This window comes from Nelumbo nucifera, chromosome 8 (genome assembly GCF_055504915.1).
Source record: "Nelumbo nucifera cultivar China Antique chromosome 8, China Antique-T2T, whole genome shotgun sequence".
NCBI lineage: Eukaryota > Viridiplantae > Streptophyta > Magnoliopsida > Proteales > Nelumbonaceae > Nelumbo > Nelumbo nucifera.
The window spans coordinates 29,250,455-29,271,154 of record NC_142656.1 but is presented as its reverse complement, the minus strand read 5'-3'; the positions used below and the strand labels follow the sequence as shown (position 1 = coordinate 29,271,154).

The 20,700-nt window shown below is 34.4% G+C and overlaps 2 protein-coding genes and 1 pseudogene across 2 annotated transcripts; all 3 read right to left on the bottom strand.

The window, feature by feature from the left end:
• Positions 1-5,195: 5,195 nt before the first annotated feature.
• Positions 5,196-5,789, bottom strand: LOC148789808 (glucan endo-1,3-beta-glucosidase 8 pseudogene; annotated as a pseudogene).
• A 355-nt stretch (positions 5,790-6,144) lies between these two features.
• LOC104586713 (glucan endo-1,3-beta-glucosidase 8-like) lies at positions 6,145-7,926 on the bottom strand. The gene is made up of 2 exons (XM_010244024.2): positions 7,506-7,926; positions 6,145-7,350 (listed from the first exon to the last, which is right to left on the bottom strand). The coding sequence occupies exons 1-2, from the start codon at positions 7,844-7,846 to the stop codon at positions 6,249-6,251; spliced, it is 1,443 nt and encodes a 480-aa protein (XP_010242326.1). The 5' UTR covers positions 7,847-7,926; the 3' UTR covers positions 6,145-6,248.
• A 3,795-nt stretch (positions 7,927-11,721) lies between these two features.
• LOC104586697 (large ribosomal subunit protein uL23) lies at positions 11,722-15,243 on the bottom strand. Its single transcript, XM_010244009.3, has 4 exons — positions 15,023-15,243; positions 14,187-14,245; positions 12,443-12,809; positions 11,722-12,030 (listed from the first exon to the last, which is right to left on the bottom strand). The coding sequence occupies exons 2-4, from the start codon at positions 14,203-14,205 to the stop codon at positions 11,946-11,948; spliced, it is 471 nt and encodes a 156-aa protein (XP_010242311.1). The 5' UTR covers positions 14,206-14,245; positions 15,023-15,243; the 3' UTR covers positions 11,722-11,945.
• Positions 15,244-20,700: the final 5,457 nt, after the last annotated feature.

Sequence of the window (20,700 nt, the reverse complement as noted above, 5' to 3'; positions counted from 1 at the left end):
ACCATTCAGTATACTTATAAGTCCTGCGTTGCTTAAATAATGAAATGAAGGCCTTGCCTAAGAAGACAATTTACATACTTGAGTTGGCTCAACTGTTCACACATGTATTGACATGTGTCAACTAATTAATATTTATTTATATGTTAAAACTTAAAATTTTTATATCTTATATAAAGTAATAAACATTTAGCATAAAATAGAATATACTTGTATATATATATATATATAGCATATATAATATAATGTTATAATATATATTTAAAAATATATATTATATTATATTGCAGGCCCGATCTAGGTTGGGCTTACACACAACAGCTTGGGCCCAGGCCCGAAAATTTACGGGCTAGGCCGGGCCAAGAATGATCACCCTTAAGGGTTAGTAAAGTTAGTAGCTTAGTAATTGCACCAAGAAATTTGTATCTTGTAGACAAAAAAAAAAAAAAAGAAAAACAAAAACAAAATAAGGTGCAATTTCTACAAGATAAGCAAACCTTCAAGTTTTAACATTACATAGAGAAGTTAGTAAATGTTAGTAGCAAGACTAAATTGGTAAAGCTTGGGAATGGGAATGGAGGTGCTTGCAATACATTACTAGTTGGACTTACAGGTGCCAACAAGACTAAATTGGTAAAGCTTGCATGTCTATTAAACCTTTTATTTGGCTTTTGGGTGTCAATCAAACCTTAATGGTGTTCAACAAAGAACACCTCCTATACTCAAGGATGTTATAAGTATAGCACAATAGTAGGATACAAAAGCCTCAAAGATAGGTAGCTAAAACAATACAAACTCAAACTACTCAATTTCAATAGTATATTATCAAGATTCTTATCTTAGAGAAGAGACACACAATAGATGGGTGAGACTATACAAGCTCACAATCTTCTCATTTTTTCTCACCTCTCAAACTATTGAAGCTCAAAAATCTCTTCACCAAATGGACTCTTACAAACTTGCTCTCAAAAGACAACTATCCACTATATATAATGTTAGCTCAGGTTAGGGGTGCTCACAGTTTGGTTAACCGAACCGTGGGCCCATTTTCCAAACCAAACTAGTAGTGCAATTTCTAAAAAACTCATAAGTGAAACCGAATCTCAATTAACCAATTGATCGATTTAGTTAACCGCCCATTCAGTTCATTGATTTTTTTTTGTTTTTTTATTTTTATAATATATATTATAAATAAATATATAAATATATAATAAACACTAGAAAATACATATAAAATATTATATATGTATTAACCATTGGAGGGATTTTACCATCTTTAGATATCTTTCAAAATGACTCTAGGATGTGGGAAGGATTACCAAACATTGTAGTAGTCATTTAAGCCTTCAAACGACCAAATTCATCAAAAGAATCTTTTTTTGGTTGACCAAACACAGTATTAGCTATTAGATGAAGGAAGAAATCTTTTTTCCCTTTGGTTGGTCGAGTCTTCCAGATCATAATAAATCAGGTACAATATATTAGTTGGGGCTAAGGGCTTACACACTGTCTAACATACATTTGTTATAAAATATAACCTATGGTTGCTTGGAATGGGATTTTGTTGAACAAGCTTTGAGGTGATTTTGATTCTTGGACTAGTGGGTCAATTGGATAATGCAATGTATAACCATTGTATCCTTTCAAGTTTGAGTTAATCGGTCTTCAAACTCTCGGTTTGAGCAAACAATGGCCATTAGACAAGGAGATCCCCCCCCTTTCTCTCCATACATTTTTGTTCTTTGTGATGAAGCTCTATTAAGGATGATAATTATTGTTTCTGGCTCTAAAAATGATGATCTTGGTGTCTTTACTTCAAGAAATGGATTAAACGTTCTCATTCTCCAATTTGTTGGTGATTGCTTAGTTTTTGCCAAAACTACTATTCTGGAATGCCTTAAAATTAGGGATCTTTTATCAAAATATGCCAAGGTAACGTGTAAAAATCCAAAATTGCCAAGTCTTCTCTTCTTTGCTCTAGGAATATTAATAAATGATTCCAAAACATTTTGGCTAGGATTCTTAAAATCCCACTAAGTAATAAAGATGAGAAGTATCTTGCGACTCCGATCATTAACTCTAGTGTTAAAAAAGAAAAAGAAACTTTCCACTAATGCATTAAAAAAGGAAAATATAAGCTTATGGATTGAAGGAGAAGACCTTGTCCAAAGTTGATAGGATGAGCTTTGGACAAGGAGACCCTTAGTCATCTCAACTATCCCACAATATCTTGAAAGGATCCTTTCTCTTCCTAAAGATAATCTAAAGCAAATTAATAAGTTTTAGGGGAACTTATTTTGGGTCTTAGAAATAACAAACTAAAGATGACTTGGGCCATGGGACATCATTTTCAACCATAAGAAAATGGGAGGGTTTCAAAATAGAAAAGCTAAAATTGTAAACAAGGCTAATATAGCAAAGTTAAGATGGAGAATCCTCAAGGATGACCAAAGCCTTTGGGGAAAATTCATAGAGCTAAATATGTAAGTAAAGAAAATTTTAGAGAGGACTAACCAACAAAGGATTCATGGGCATGGAGGGGAATTTTAAAATGTAAGGGCATAGTTTTCAAAGGCCTAAGATGGGTAATTGGTGTTAGCACCCAATTTTTACTCAGTTACCTCTCCAACCCACTTCATACACTCTGGATGCTCAATTGGACCCCACCATTCACTCCAAAACATGTCAAAACCTTAAGATACCACATATCGGTTTAAATACCCTCAAATTCAGCGCTTAATCTATAAGATTCCCTTCTAATAGTTTCGATTATACCCCATCATCACACCTATCACACGATCAAACTCCATCATGTGAAGCATAACCTTTAAACAACCAATCACTCCAAATTCCATCATTGATTCACTGTTCATCCATCAAGGATTCCATTTTGGAGAATTTAACATTATGACATTTCCCAAGCCTAAAACATATAATTTGCACATCTCTGACATGATCAAACCCTACTGACAGCCTTATATTCAAATCTATGCCATTTCATCTAATTTCAGCTCAAAACCTCCCTATTTACTCATCCATCAAACCAAGATTATATTTTAAGTCCATCATTAGTTGAAATACCTGTAACCCTGATTCCCATGATTCCAACACCTTTAAAGCCACTAGACATTCCCATTAGACTCGAAATGCAAATTCTCATTTTAATTTTGTTTTGGGTTTTGCTTTATTCTGCTTCATATCTTAATTTACTTCACTTTTAATGCAATCCAACAAAATAATCTAAAATTTGAAACAAATATAGGTCAAAATTTACACTCAAATCATTTGCACTGCCATGGTTTCGCACCAGTGCAAATTTATTTGCATTGCAACCAAACACATCAAAAAGCACAAAAAAAGAACATGTTCTTGTAACTTTTGGTTTCAAAAGCATGTTTTCATCTGGTTATTTAATATCATACTGTTCCATAAATTACAATATTTCTACATTCTAAATTTCTTTTTGTTTTAAAAATCATGTATTATTATTTTTTAAATAAAACAAACTTGTTTTTTCCTTTCAAAACAAAATTAGTATCATGTTTTTGTTTTTTAGTTTTTTTTTTTTTGCTAATGTGGTGATTTCAAAAAGAAATTAATAAAACAAAGACATTCATGTTGTAAAACACCCCTTAGTTTCTTTCATTTATTTTCTTTTGTAAGTTATAAGCACTAATTCACTAATGTGGGAATACTAACATACTTTTTTAGATGCCCTCCCTATCTGACTATTTTATACATGGCAGTTGTGTATTATAAATGTTGCATGGACATTAGGGCAAAAATCAGAATAATCTAACAAGTGTTCAAGATAATTTTGACTTTCCAAGATGAAAAAATGGATTCATGGACACATCTACAAAAAAAAAGGTAAATATCATTGAAATAGTCCATATACTTTGAATTCTAAAATTTATAAATACCTCTAAACTAACATTAATTCTATTGGAAAACCGGCAATATTCATGATTTGTTGGGTGTTGGAATCCAATGTACGTCATTGAATTCTTCAACTATAACCTCATCAGTCATCACCTGTATTTTTTCAAGAAGCCATGCAACTGGATGCAAGAAACGGATTGAAAAGTTTTTTCCTTATCTGTGCCTATCCATAGCCATACCTGGGCATTTTGTTCTTATTCTGTAAAACTGAGTAGACATAATTTTTTAAAATGTAAAAAGGCAAGCGATATACAAGCTTTAATATTAATTAATGTTATCTCATTGTATATTTTAAAAATAAACCAATTTCATCTTGTAAATCTATTCCTTTTCTCCATTATAATATCTGATTTGGGAAATTAATAACTTGGACGATAGATTTTAAGGATAAAAAAGGATATATGTAGTTTCCTTTATTTCTACCATAGGTTATTTTGCATATAGTTTTCCTGGGAAGTTGAGACCATATTAATTTTTTTAATAATCTAAGTGCTTAGGCTGTATAATAAAATATTATATGCATTTTTGACATTAAGTAGGATTTGGCAAGAGTGTTTATATATAGTTAGATTGATGCAGTACAGGATTCGAACCAGCTAAGTAAACATGGTTCGACAATCCATCTTAGTTCATTTTTACTAAGTTAGCATCATCTTAGAATTTTCATCTTAGTTCGTATTTGCCAAGTTAGTGTTAAGCGGGATTTTTGAATTTGTCTTCACTTAGGACTTTTTTTTTGAGATTTAGTGGGACTCTAATAAGGAGTAATATTCAATTAGATTAGAAAACTTTCTTGTAAGAGACATAAAGCTGTAAAGAATTTTATATAAAGAGTAGGTAGGGCAAAGTTAGTGTTAAGCAGAATTTTTGAATTTGTCTTCACTTAGGACTTTCTTTTTGAGATTTAGTGGGACTCTAATAAGGAGTAATATTCAATTAGATTAGAAAACTTTCTTGTAAGAGACATAAAGCTATAAAGAATTTTATATAAAGAGTAGGTAGGGCAAAGCTAGATAAGGTTTTATTGATTTTCTCTTAATTATTCGGTGAATAATTGTTCTTGTTATTTTCTGCTTTGATTCTTTTCTTTGAAACTTCTCTGAACGTGATTTGTTTTACAAACTGCGCCATAAACCTACTAAACGCATCATATTGTCATTAACACAAAATAATGCATACCATAGAAGGCTCAGCCCACGACAAATTAATGAAGGCATTTAAACTATGAGAATTTCTAAAAATGAGAATCAGAAACGTCACCACAAGAACCCAAAAACTAACTGGTTGACATTTCTCCAATCCCCATTGAATTGTCTCTCCTCCTACAATAACAATAACGTGAACATAATCATCATCAATAACAATGTCAGCATAGACCCAAATTTGAGTCTCTCACCAGCACTCACTATCTGCACCGGGAATAGGCAAGACCCTCGAGAGACATTCTTGGTTGTTAGAATCGCCAATCCCTGGAAGTCACAGGCATCCATTGCCTGGTTTTGCATTTGGAAATAAATATTGAATGCATACGATGTTTTCCATTTAATGTCCAAACCACTACATGACCCTCCATTGACAAGAGGCGTACAGTCTGCGTAGTTGCAGGCGAAGTCCATGTTGGCCGGAACCCGACTCATGTTCTTGATCTCCCTATCGAATACACACCACTGTCTTGGCAAGTACTTCACCCCTTTTGCAGCCACAAGGAGCTTATCGTGTCCTTCACCGGAGAAATCCATTCGGAACTTCGGCTTGCCGTCATACCGGAAGATGCCCCAGTGTCGCTCGAAAAACCCTGGTAAAACACTCTTCTGGTTCTCGTCAAAAAGACTGAACAGGTATATGTCCATCCGCCCGGCCCTCAGTGGGGTGCCCTTGTCGCTCGCCAACCTCTTAAACAGGCCATCGTAGAATCTCTTTGCATAGCGCACATTGGCATTCTTGTAAGAGACATAAAGCTATAAAGAATTTTATATAAAGAGTAGGTAGGGCAAAGCTAGATAAGGTTTTATTGATTTTCTCTTAATTATTCGGTGAATAATTGTTCTTGTTATTTTCTGCTTTGATTCTTTTCTTTGAAACTTCTCTGAACGTGATTTGTTTTACAAACTGCGCCATAAACCTACTAAACGCATCATATTGTCATTAACACAAAATAATGCATACCATAGAAGGCTCAGCCCACGACAAATTAATGAAGGCATTTAAACTATGAGAATTTCTAAAAATGAGAATCAGAAACGTCACCACAAGAACCCAAAAACTAACTGGTTGACATTTCTCCAATCCCCATTGAATTGTCTCTCCTCCTACAATAACAATAACGTGAACATAATCATCATCAATAACAATGTCAGCATAGACCCAAATTTGAGTCTCTCACCAGCACTCACTATCTGCACCGGGAATAGGCAAGACCCTCGAGAGACATTCTTGGTTGTTAGAATCGCCAATCCCTGGAAGTCACAGGCATCCATTGCCTGGTTTTGCATTTGGAAATAAATATTGAATGCATACGATGTTTTCCATTTAATGTCCAAACCACTACATGACCCTCCATTGACAAGAGGCGTACAGTCTGCGTAGTTGCAGGCGAAGTCCATGTTGGCCGGAACCCGACTCATGTTCTTGATCTCCCTATCGAATACACACCACTGTCTTGGCAAGTACTTCACCCCTTTTGCAGCCACAAGGAGCTTATCGTGTCCTTCACCGGAGAAATCCATTCGGAACTTCGGCTTGCCGTCATACCGGAAGATGCCCCAGTGTCGCTCGAAAAACCCTGGTAAAACACTCTTCTGGTTCTCGTCAAAAAGACTGAACAGGTATATGTCCATCCGCCCGGCCCTCAGTGGGGTGCCCTTGTCGCTCGCCAACCTCTTAAACAGGCCATCGTAGAATCTCTTTGCATAGCGCACATTGGCATTCTTGTCTCCGTCCGTCGGCCATCCAATCTCGCCGATGATGATCTTCAGCTTGGGGACGCCGGCCTTCCTCAACGACCAGACAAGTGTGTCGTGGTTGGCATCGAGGACGTTGGTGTACTTGACGCCATTGTCGTAGATTGGTTTACTCCCACCTTCAAAGAAAGCAAACTCCATGGGAAAGTTGTCGTTGGCGTAGAGGCTAAGGAAAGGGTAGATGTTGACAACAAAGGGTGCTTTGTTCTTGTTGAGGTGCTTGACTATTTTGGTCATGACCTCCCTTATGTCCTTACGGAAGCTCCCACCTGATGGCTTCCCTGTTGAAGAGTCATAGACGTCTGCGTTTAGGGGGATGGTAGCTTTGATCTTATTCCCAACGCCGGCCTCGTCCAGGGCTCTCTGGATGTTCTTCAATGTTGGGAAAGTATGTCTGGTGAAAACACCATGATAACTCTTGAGGAATGGTTCATTTCCAATTGCAACGTACCTGTAAATTAAGGAACGTGAGAGAGGATGAAACAACCCAGAATTGCTTAATATAATTCTAGCTGGGTTAGGGTTAGGGGTGGAGATCTAGAGAGGAATTGAATTAATGTAGAGATGGTAGGAAGCAGGAAGCTGGCCTATTCGTTGATGAATTACTTGATATCAACGCCTCCCTTGTACAAGTGTGATGTGATATTCTCTTCCACCCAGTACTTGGCGCTATCATAGTCATTGCTAAATAGTTGAAGCTGATCATTCGGTATTGCCACCATGACTTGGATACCACTCCCTGCCAAGGAACTAACAGTCCGATAATCTGAATCAAACAACTTCACCTTCTTAATCCCATTATCCTTAAGCATTCGGACAACAGTGGTTGGGTGTAAGGGTTGGGACATGATATTCCCCCAATTCACTCCAATTCCCTGTGTTAGATGGCCGGAGAGCAGTAGTACTGAACAAGAGACCCATATCAAGACTACCTCAGCTCGGAGCATGGCAAAGAGGTTAAAGCAAAACAGAAGGGCTTGGATTCATGCAAGTTTTGGGAAATTTGGAGGTTGAAAATGTGGCAGTACTGTAGAGAGAATGTAGAGGTTTTCTAAAGTTGGGGGATAGACCCCTTCTCATTTTGGTTGGCATTCAAAAAGCTGTTGGTGACTCAACGGCTTTTTACCACTTCCTGCACCACAAGTCTGCTTAGGTTGGATCTAAAATATTGTAAGACTTCTTCTCAAGATGCAGAAGGCTGTGTTAGGGGCATGGTTTGAAAAACCAGGAACCGGTCACCTGATCGGTTCTGTTTTACCTCAGAACTGTCTTTTGGTAAAAAACTGTTGATTTGGTCAGTTAATCGTTGGCCCAAGTGGTCAAACCGTTCGTACTATCCAATGATTTTTGGCCGTTTCTTATTTGTTTGTCAGAACGGATCATCTATTTGGTTCAAATGGTTGAACCATTTGACCTGGGAACCGGGCCCCTGAACGGTTTGTTATGCGGTTCGATTTTAAAAACCTTGGTTAGGGGTTATTGCTCAATTGAACTGAATACATTAATATGACTACTTTTACTACACTTTAGTAATAGTAAATATATATACTATTATAATTACAATATTGTAATATTAATATACTACAAGGATCAAATTTTCAATATGAGAACCCGATACCGAGAATATCATATTGTATCTTTTGGTTTCCCATACATCCGTTTACAGGTGTCTTTGGGAACCCCTTTTTAAAAATTATACATATATATAATGTTAATTAATATTATATCAGGCCATGTTTGATTTGAAGGAAAAGGTAGGAAATGAAAAGGAAAGATAGGAAAATCTATACAAGATTTGTAAAGGTTTCCTTCCCTTTCTTTTCCCTATTTTTTCCTTCAAACTAAACATAGCCTAAAGTATTTGTGATGCAGAGGATGATGTGTGGGAAGTAGATCAACTGACTCACTTGCAAGTTACCAGAGTCTCGGTGGGTTGTAAGAGAGAAGAAAGGATCAGTTTTTATGTGAGATGGCTTTTAGAAGAAGATAGAAAATCCAAAGCTTTCATACTTTGGTGAGACTTTATTCATAGAATAAGAGATGAGAATGGGAAGCGGGTTTATTTTGAGAAAGTTTTGCGGAATGAGTAGGTGATAGATGATAATGATTTATTATCTGTCATTCCTTCTATATGGTGAGTGATGAAGACAATGCTTTTGTTGAAACCATTTGTGAGTGGTTTCAACAAGGCCAAGGACATCGTTAATTATATTTCGAGGTGAAAACATTAGCTACTTGGAGGGAGGTGGAGAATCTCCCTGGGGCCTTGGAGGTAGGGGTGTCAATGGGTTGTGTTTGGGCTGGATTCTGTCTAAATCAAAATCAATTTGAATGGATTGGGCCGTCCAATAAGACATATTAAATTGGATTTATCTAAATTTAATGGTCCAAAGTATTTATTGAATAAGACTTAGCTAAAATCTGTCTGTAGTCAAAGCTCGTCATCGATCAACTGCTTTACTGTTGACCCGTCTTGAAGATTGAAGAATATCATTGAGGAGTGTCATTGTGTTTGCGCTTGCTTAAGTTCAGGTATCACATTTCGTCATGCGTATAATAATATATCTGGCGATAGAGTTAGTTTGAACTGTTTGTTGTGGTATCTAAATTTCACTTATTTGTTTTTCTGATGTTTGGGGTTGTGTTATTTATGGTTTTCAAAACTGGACCGGACTGGAAAAACTGGGAATCAGTCAGGTGATCGGTTTTGGTTTTCCCTAAAATCGGAATTTTTTTAAAAACCGTTGATTTTGGTCAGCAAACCACTAATTCGGACGGTTAACCGTTTGAACCATTTTGACCATTTTTTTTGTCAGAACAAACCAACCATTCGATTTGAACAGTTGAACCATTTGTCCCTATAACCAGACCCCTGACCGGTTCGGTCTCCGGATCGGTTTTAAAAACCATGTTGCTACCCCGTTTTGTATAACACCTTCTGATCTATCAAAAAAATTGTATATAGAAATAGAAAAGTTACTTTAGCTGCCCATTCTCTGTAGCGTAGAGGGCAAAATTTTCTGTTGGGGACAGATGTTGGTGGCATTGTCTACCTAGATGGTTGGAACTTTATTTATGTAATTTCTCTTTGTTTTAGTTTTAATTAAATTTTGTCGTTTAAAAAAAAATGTATTTATTGGATGGATTGGAGCTGATTCATCTGTAATAGATTTATATTGGATTGGAGCAGATTAAACCAATATTCAATTCATTGACAAAAGATAGGAACAGAGTCTTAATGGGCCGGGTTTTAATTGGATTCAATCAGAGTTGAGACCAATTCGAACAGATTGGATAGTCCAATAAGACATATCGAACCTAACCAATTTAGACTTTATTTATTGGATTGGCTAGTCCATCTATGATGGAGACTCATATTGGACTGGGTTGGATTGGATCAATATCTAGTCCATCGACAGCCAGCCTAGAAGTGGCTGAGGTGGGCTGGTGGCAAGGCTAAATGAGAGGTGAGGAGAGTTGCCTTGCGCCTTTGTAACATTGAAGCTGGGCAAAGATGGATCAGATCAACATCATATGGCTGAGGATATAATTTAGTTATGCCAGAAGAAGTTTCCAACTTATTGGCTTGATCAAAAAGATTAAGACAGAAGAAAATAATGGGTTGCATGTGAAGCTAAATCTTGTATTTTTACGTCTGTTAAAGTACTCGAATCAAATTTGGAAACAGTGCAAATGTTGATTTTATTTAAAACATGTTCTTAGTTTTAGTTTCAATTTTGAAACTAACAACCAATTTATTTTCAAACCAGATTGTTTTGATTCATTTTTGAAATTCGTGCAACTTTTCTATACTATAGAGTTACAAAAAATAATTTCAGTGTCCCATGGTGCAATAGTTTAGCTACCACATGAAACCGGAGGAAATCCTAAACCATGTCATATGAAGGTTTACTACGGTTCAGTTCTAAATGATTTATCCAATAACATGCATACAAGTTTATTACGTCCGAACATGAATGATGGATCATAAACACGTTGCGTTATTGATTCCTAATATGAATGATGAATCATCAACGCATTGCGTAGGTAGGTTGGTTTAAATTAACCACTCAAATCGTTGATACATATCGTACCGCATTGGTCATAAAATAAAATTGCAGCAATTAAATCCATTCCCATGATACACGAGTCATTGGCCATTTTAACAGTATGGCAATGTTTATCATTTAGGCCTTTAGGCCTCGATCGTTTTTCAAATGTTTCACTTTCTTGAGCAACACTTACCCTTGTTCTTTCAATTCCAGTGAAGTCAAATGATGAAAAATAAAATAGCAAACTCATCCCATTATGTTTTGTAAACATTACTAAAGATGTAAAGGTTACCCATCTAAAAGGTGTTAATACTTCCATAAAAACAAACTGTAAATCGGTCAGTAGGAATTACTTTTGCGTTGACCACCTCCCCCCTCTTATTTCCCCAAAAAACGAACAGGGCCTTAATAGTAGGGCCTAAAGTCTAATAAATTAGATGAAAAATGTACCCAGCTAACATGCCAATCTCGATTGGTCCCATTGGTGTGGTTGAAACCATAGAAATTGTGACATAGCAGAGTTTAATCCAACATTATAGATCAAATATGAAACATGGTTTTATAACTTTATTCACAGAAATAAATAACTTGGTCATTCATTCAATATACAGTGGCATGTTAAACTGTGATATAGCCCAGCACAATCCACGGTATATAGTCTATAGTGTAGATCAGACTGAAACTGAACTACACCCTCAAAGGAACAGTCTTTGACTGAAGTGGATTGAAAGAAAAAACCCACAAAATTTCCACAGTACCGAACTCAAAACTAGATTCCCCAGGTGGGGCTACGAACAGATCGGGTACTTTAATAGCAGAGGAAAAATACCATATCATTCAGAGGAAAAATACTAAATCAAGAAGGCTAAAATAGAAAAAATGTAGTTCCATCTGTATACTAGGCAATTCAAACAAAACTGCTCTCAAAATCACTAGAATTTCTTAAATCAAAACAAATCTTTAACAAAGGATGGAAAGATAGAAAAAAAAATACTTAGATTATACCGATCTTGTTTGCCACATCCAGTGCATCATAATCAGGTGTCAACCTCACATATGCCTTCTTAGTCCCATCAGGCCTGAAACCACAAGAATAATCAGAATGAATACAAACCACTAATTTGCCTGAAGAATGGAAATAATACAGTCTTTATATATGCCATAATCGCACTAAGAAATATCACACAAGTACTTGGATAAATAGGGCCTGCAAAATCATATCATAAAAAAATGAAAAAAGAAAATCATGCACAGTAAAAATCAATATTTTTAATGATTTTTAAATAGTTAATTTATGCAGCCAAAGTCCAAATTCTAGCAACAGCATTGAAACTTGGGAAAACAGAAAAAAAAAATCCTTATTAAATTATCATGAAACATTGTTAATGCGAAAATATCAACAAAGTCAACTTAAAGTTTATTCAAATAATTATAAATACATAAATAAGTGAAGAGGGAAAAACAGAGTACATTGTAAAAATGATAGCTAACCTGATCAAGGTATTCACTTTCTTGGTCTGAATGTCATACATCTTCTTCACTGCAGCCTTTATCTTCTTCTTATCTGCACGGATATCAACAATGAAAACCAGTGTGTTGTTGTCTTCAATTTTCTTCATTGCAGATTCTGTCGTTAGGGGATATTTGAGTATTTGATAATGGTCAAGCTTGTTCCTTGGTGGTGCACTAAGGCGAGGGTACTTAGGGTTCCTGTCCTTCTTCAATGTCTTTGGCCGATGAAATGTAACTGATGTTCTAATCTTCTTTGTCTTCTTCTTTATGGATGAAGCACCTGATTTCACGGCTTTGGCAGCCTTCAAGGCCTGTGCCTTGGGATCAGCCTTCTTAGTGGTGGCAGCTGTGCAAGAGACAAATTCTTAAACTATAGATTGCAAACAAAGAGAAAAATGCATTGCTAAGATTTGACATGGCATGAGAAAATAAAAGAGATTTCAGAAGATAAATCATTGCTAGTTGTCAAATCTTTTTCAAGGATTTTAAGTTGATTAAGGCCAGACTTCAACCCTGTGCACCTCAAAGTCTATAAAGGTTAAAACGGTGGGTACTTCAGAGGATTGAGCATCCAGCCCACCCATGAGAGAAGTTTTACAAGCTCCTGCAGATATTAATAATAAACGTGATTACTAATTATCTCCCCAACCACAATCATGTGTCAGAGAATTGCCAAACTTAAAAGTTAGAGATGAGCTTGGTCAAATATTGATATTTTCATCTATTATTTATATTCACAGTATACTATTATTTATGCATGTCTATAAACCCCACATTGTATTTTTATATTGTATGCTTGGAAGAAACTTATTTTGAATGGTAATTACATATGAATATAGCACTACAGACATTTAGTATCACTGTATCAGTGGTAGGCTCCAAAAAATGACTAATTGGCCATTGCCCTATTTCTTCTCAACAGATTAACTTGATACAGAACCAGTAGCAGACGACCAGAGAAAGAAGAAATGGCATACGCTATAGCCAACAGTTTTCCATGTTGGGTAGGAAGATGAAAGAAACTTCCAAATCAGGAAAAAGGAAGTTGCTTTTACATTAATGTTTTATCCATCCCCTTTAAAGCTTTAAAATTTGCTAAATTTTGTAGTTCTCATGGTGTCACATATCATCAAATGTCACTAAAGAAAATATTTATCAAAATCTTAATGCATTTTTTGTGGTAGATATCATATTTTTGTTTTAAGAAACTTCCCTTATACTTGATGGCATAAAATTATCTTGTACTTGTAATCTACACAGGGTGCGCATGAGAGTTGAGTCAGGATTTGGAAGTTCAACATTAAACATTTTATGGGATTGACTATGATCTTGAAACTAAAAGAAGCCTAAATAATCAGATGATTATAACCATCAAATATCCCTTGTTGTTCTCCATAGTCCAGAAAGAGGAGAAAGAACAGCTGAATGATCTAAGAATGAGAAGTAGTGTCAAAAATCAAAACAAAACACACACAATATCAATACATGATGGGACATATTAACCAGACAGTATCCATCAAATAGTAAGGAAATGCCATATGGTCAAAAATATAAAGCACTCGATTGGGAAAACATAGTCTCCCCAGTTTTCCTAGTCATAACTCTTAAAACTAAAATGAATTCATAATAAAGACAAGATATTCTAGGGCAGGTAGTGACTAAAGAAAATCTACAAGCCCAACCATCCTCTTACTTCAAGAATATGAAACAGGCACGTTCCTACCTTTAGCAGGAGGCGCCATTGGTAACTAAAGCAACTCCCTCCACCCGAAGTAGTCAAACCTGGCAAAACACAACCAGAATACAATACTTAGTCTACCAAACTGCAAGGATTCCGAAAGAAATCTCAGCTATGCATTTATCAAAAAAAAAAAATTCACCTATGCATTATATCAACTGGTGGAAACTCTGAAGCCCATAAAGAAACGTAGGATACAGTGGCATATTTTCCTTATTTATTTAAAATGCTTTAAGCGTATGACCTCATGGATCACAGTCCAATTGTACAGGAAACGATAAGAGGGAAACAAATGAACCAAACAGATAACAAGTATTTTACTTGTACTACGAGAGATTTCAAGCACTATTTGGCAAATGAATATATCCAGAATCCATTGAACTATGCGCAGGCCCTCATATTTCATGAAATGCCCCGTTTGCAGTGGAACCCTGATTTCACGGTAGCTAACTCTACCTTTCTTAACACCTGATATTCGAACGTGAGAAATGTTTTTGAACAAATGATGAATGATTTCGAGCAAGACAAGCATTCGCATTGATCCAAAAGCAATGAGAGCCAAAATGAAGATGAAAATTGGGGAAAAGAACAGTAAATAGTGAATGATTTAGATGGGTACCTACACAGTCAAGCCCCAAAGTAACCAAAACAAAAGAAACTAAACTGTCTAGACTAGTATCGACATTGAATCAAATTTGTACACAGAAGTGACGAAAAGATACTCATATAGACGCATGTAATTTCAAAAGAATTGAACTTTGCTCCCTAGACCTGCAATAGAATAGAATTCAAGATGGCGTGAGAGAGGTATAGAGAGAAACCTGGACGAGACGGGGCGTCTGTTCTGCCGCGGCCGTTCAAGCTTTCTAGGGTTTGAGTTGAGACGTCGAGGATGAACATATATAGGGGATGCAAGTCGGGCCAGGTTTGGTCGGGTAGACGTCAACCCTAGCCGGCTAGCTCAACGAGGACTTCTGAACCACCAACCCTAATTCTAAATCCGGGCCAACTTCCATCTGCACCCGCTCAAAAAATCCGTAGTGGGTTTGGATTTTGAGAATGCAAACCCTTTTATTTCATGAAAATGCATAATTCTTTCTAATCCTGTTCATGTGGCATTCAAAGATAGGGGTGGGTTAGGTTTAGAATCCGTATTTAATTTTCTATTATTTTTTATCATATATAAGCAATAAATAAGTAAAATAATATAAATAAATTACAAAATTCCTAATTATTTGATTAAGACATGTAAAAAGGCATATAAATTATCAATAATTCTTCGCATAAAATCCAAAAGATTATTAAATTCAACACATAATATTAAAGTTTATATGCAATCCAACAATAGGACAGGTTGTAGAATCCCAAAACTTAGCCTAATATTGTACCTACTCATACTCGTACAGGTTGTAGAATCCCAAAATTTATCCTTCAAGCAAAAAAAAACATCCCTATTCGTCGAAGTTAAAATTTTACACTGCATCAAACTTAGGCCCTAGGGAAAGGGGTGCAAGTCGGGCGGGTTGAGTTGGATTTATGGCCAACCCAAGCCTGACCTGAAAATTTGGGCTAAAGGCCCAAGCTTGAGGTCAAGCCCAATCTTCCCAACCCAAGCCCAGCTCGCAATATAATTTGATGCACTCGGATTGGATTAGGGCTCAAGTTGGTCAATGAACTCATTCTGAAATTATACATATATTTATGTATATTTGTAAATATGTATGCAAAATATGTATATATATACAAATATGTATGTATATATGTAAATATGTATGCAAAATTTACATACATATACTATATATAAAAGTGATGGCTAAGTAATTCAACTATTCGAATAAAATTCATAAACCTATGAAGTCATAGTTAGGTATTAAAAATTTTTAAATATAAATAAATATAGAAAAAATTAGACACATTTATGATACTTTTATTAAGCAAATTAAAAAAAAAAGTGTAATAAAAAGAATTACTTTTATTGATAGTGGAAATGAAATACATACTTTAGAACTCACCAAAAATGAAATTCTTTTACTATTTGGCAAATATCAATAATTCAACTTTTGGGTCAAATGTATCAATATTTAATGTCATAAATACAAATAAAAATTAATAAAATATAAATACAAAAAAACATTAAAACATTTAGGCACATGTATAATATTAATTAATTATCATATTAAACAAAAAGTAAATGTGACATATCAGAATTATTTTTACACAAAAACATAAAATAAATATACAAAAATTTGAACACATCTATAATTCTATATTTATACTATTATTAAAAATATAAATAAGATTGTGGAACATTCTTTTGGTTAAAATCAATGTTTTAAAAACCGGCCCAAAAACAGAACCACTTTGGCTTCTGGTTTCCGAGTCAACAGTTCAACTATCGCTACAACATCGCTTACCCTCTTCTTACATCTCTCTCATCTTTCTAAATCTTTCTCAAATCATTTGAATCATTGGTGTATCTCATATTTTAATATAAGATTAGTGTTTGATCTCGCATCTTCTGCATCAAATTTTCAACTTTGTCATTAGAGTTGCAATTTTTTTGTTGTTATAATTTAAAAAGAATCACAGAAATGAGAAAACTCAAAATCAAAATGGAATAACTAAAAACCCTAACTAATTTTGGCCATTGGGAACAATTGAACAAGATTTAAAGATATGAAAGTTTCTTTTGTCATTTTTTTATTTTCTAATTTTTATTTTAAAATAAATAAAAAAATTGGAATTGAAAGCAACTCGAGAATTGTTAACCGGGTCGAATGTTTTAACAGTTAAACTTCCTGATCAATAGTTCCTTAACCATTTCAACGTTTTTTTTTTTTTTTTGTAAAATAGCGGTTCATGGCCAAAATAAAATCGATGACTTGACCAGCTCCCGGGCCAAAACAGTTTGACTATCTGATCTAATCCGATTTTGAAAACATTGGCTAAAATACTCATTTTTGAATTTAGTCCCTATTTAATTATAAGATTTAAATTGTAAATTAAACTACTACTTTTCACTTCATTCAATTCCCTCTATTTAAATCTTACATTTTTTTGATAAATAAACAAAAAAAAAATCTATACTATATATAAAAGTGTAGATGTAGAGTGGAAGTTTTTTTAGACTAAATTACCCTTTATTTCTTTGTTTGATAAAGGGTATGAAAGTCATTTTATTACAGCTTTAATGCCAACTTTTGATGACTACTAAAATGCTCATATTTGTCTATTTATTACATTTCTAATTGTAAGCATTGAAAATGTAACTTCAATTATTACTTTCTACGAGACCTAGCAATTGGGTTGGGTGGGTTGGGTCAAGGTAATTCGGGTTGATTTCGGGTTGGGTTGGATTTCAGATGGGTTGTCAAATGCTAAACTTTAACCCTAAATGTTCGGGTTAGGGTTGACCCATGGGTCAATTCGGGTCATCCCAAAAAATAATTGAAATTTAAAAAAAATAAAGACAATTTACATGAAAAATATCAAAATTAAAAGAATTAACCTTAAATTTCCAAATATAAAATAAAAAACATAAACATTTAACAATTTAAAGAGTAAACAATAAAAAGTAAAGACTAAATAGAAAAAATGAAAGACTCGAAACTTCTAACTATGCATAAATAATCCCAATTAGACTTGACAATCGGGTCAGCAGGTTGACCCATGACCCAACCTAACCCAACCCAGTTTTTTTCGAGTTGGGTTGGGTCGGGTCATTTTCACATTCGGGTAGCTAAATATGAGATCATAACCTTGTTTTTTGGGGTTGGGTTGGGTTGGGTTCGTGGGTTGGGTCAACTTTTTGCCAGGTCTACTTTCTACCTCATTTAATCCTCTTTCATTAAGTCTTATACTTAAAGGTATTAACTCCCGTTTTCTCTTATTAAATCGTATATTTAATTTATTTTTCACTAATAAATGCTACTAAATATATCTATATCAATATTTTTAACAATATAAACCCATATATTTTAAAACTGGCTAAAAAACAAAAAGATTCTTTATCCAAGTAATGGATAAGTAATTCAACCATTCAAATCAAATCAATAAACCTATGAAGTCATACTTAGGTAAAAAAATTTAAATAGAAAATAAATATATAAAATTACAAAAAATAAAAAAATAGACACATTTATGATACTTTTATTAATCAAATTAAAAAATAAGTGTAATGAAAAATAATTTTTATTGATAATAAAAATGAAGTACATACTTTATAACTAACTAAAAGTGAAATTCTTTTACTATTTGGCAAAAATCAATAGTTCAACTTTTGGGTAAAAAATGTATTAACATTTAATGTCATAAATAATTAATAAAAATTAATAAAATATAAAAATACATACATGTTGTAAAAGAAAATCAAACACATGTATAATATTAATTAATTATCATATTAAAGAAAAGTAAGTGTGACATAACGGAATTATTTTTACACAAAAATATAAAAAAATATATATAGAAAAATTGAACACATCTATAATTCTATATTTACACTACTATTAAAAATATAAATAAGATTGCGGAACTTTCTTTTGACTAAAATACTAATTTTTGAATTCAGTCTCTATTTAATTGTGAGGTTGAAATTGTAAATTGAACTACTACTTTTCACCTCATTCAATTCCATCTATTTAAATCTTATATTTTTTGATAAATGAACAGAAAAAAAAAAAACAAAATAAAATAAAATATTAAAAAAAAGAATCTAACCAAGTAAATAGACCTATCAATGATGCTTGAAACTTCACAACTCGATTTGATTATCACATATTTAGATGAGATGTTTATGTAATCAGATTTAGATTTTGTAATATGAATCCGATTAATAATAAAAAGCAAAGAACATATAAAAACAAAAATAAAAATATATTTATAGAAATTTTTGGATACATTATTACTATCATTATCATCATCTATAATTACCACGTGCAAAGCATGTACATGCTTACTAGTATGTACATATGTGTGTATAAATATGTATAGTTGGGTCAGGCTCGAGCCAGGTTCGTGCTACCTAAGGGGAAGGCCCAAGCCCAGCCCAAAAAATAAAAAAGCCTAACTTCTTGAGCCCAAGCCCGGCCCAAGGACCGAAAATCCAAACTCAACCCATATAAAATTTTAGGCTAGGCCCGCCCAAGTTGCACCCCTACCTAGGGCCATTCAAATTTTGACAATAGACCAATGCGTGCCCACCAAGTTCCACGCCTAAACCCAATCGTCCCATCTTATAAACCAATGCTAGAGGGGCATGTTTTGAGCAAATGGTGTTGCATTGGCATGTCATTTTCTCATAAAACGTTTTTTTTTTCTTTTTTTTTCTATTTGGTACCATTAGTGTTGTTGCCACATAGGCATTTTCCAATGTCATGTCAACATATTGTTGCTAGCAATAGTTAAAAAACAAGAAAACACCAAAAAGGGCATTTCCTTATGCCACACCTTTCCCAATTTCCAAAGCATGGTCTAAGAAAATGTTTATTTGGAAAAACTCATAACCAAACATCAAGCATTTTCGAAAAAAAAATGGATTTCAGACATGGCACTAATGTGGTGTCATTTTACGAAGAAACGACATTGGTTCCAAACACTTACTTAATCTTTAGCAAAGAAACCCACTTTAATAACCATAGATTGACCATGTTGAACCGGGTTGTAAGCAATGTTAATAATAGCCTGGTTATCACAATATAACATCAGTGGCTTGTCATGTGTCTCATATCATCAAGAAGAGATCTAAGCCATAACAACTCAGAAACCTCATGGGCCATAGCCCTATATCCTGCTTCAACTGAAGATCTAGCAACCATTGTCTGCTTTTTACTCCTTCAAGAAACAATATTCCCAGCTAGACCTGTTCATGGGTTAGGCCAAGCCAGGTTTTGCCTCTGTATCAACTAGAGTATACTCAGGCTTGAGCCCGACCTAACCCAACCCGACCATCAAGCCTAGGTCTTGAGCTTGAGGCCCAAGCCCTAGCCCAACTAGAAAATTGGAAGAAGATTTCTTTTTTCTTTTTTATTCAATCAAAATTTGTTTTATTTATATTAAAAGACCTCAAAGCCTAAAAAATAATGAAATATCTCACTATTTTACTTGCAAAAAAAAGAAGAAGAATAAAGAAAAAATATATTATATATTTTTTATTATATAAAATGTATTTTTATTATATAATACATTATTAAGTTGGGTTCAGGCTTGGGCTTGGCTTTTTAGAGAAAGCCCAAGCCCAACCCAAAAAAAGGCTGGGCCTGGTGTTTTAGGCCCGAGTCCAAACCCGCAGGCTTGAAATTCTGTCCAAGCCCGACTTTGATCGGGCCGAGCCAAGTCGGTCTATTAGGCTACCCAGCCCATGAACAGGATATTCCCAGCTACCATAGCACAATAACCTAATGTGGACCACCTATCATCAACATTATTGCCCAATCAACATTTGTATATGCCTTTACTTTCATATGACCATGTTTACCAAATAGTATACCCTTCACAAGAG

What these genes read in the sequence shown, in the direction of transcription:
- LOC104586713 (XM_010244024.2), bottom strand. Translation starts at nt 7,846, where the DNA reads ATGCTCCGAGCTGAGGTAGTCTTGATATGGGTCTCTTGTTCAGTACTA. An exon ending in AAGGGAGGCGTTGATATCAA is followed by an intron (nt 7,351 to 7,505) that starts GTAATTCATCAA and finishes CTTAATTTACAG; the next exon opens with GTACGTTGCAATTGGAAATG.
- LOC104586697 (XM_010244009.3), bottom strand. An exon ending in AAAGTGAATACCTTGATCAG is followed by an intron (nt 12,031 to 12,442) that starts GTTAGCTATCAT and finishes TTGTGGTTTCAG; the next exon opens with GCCTGATGGGACTAAGAAGG.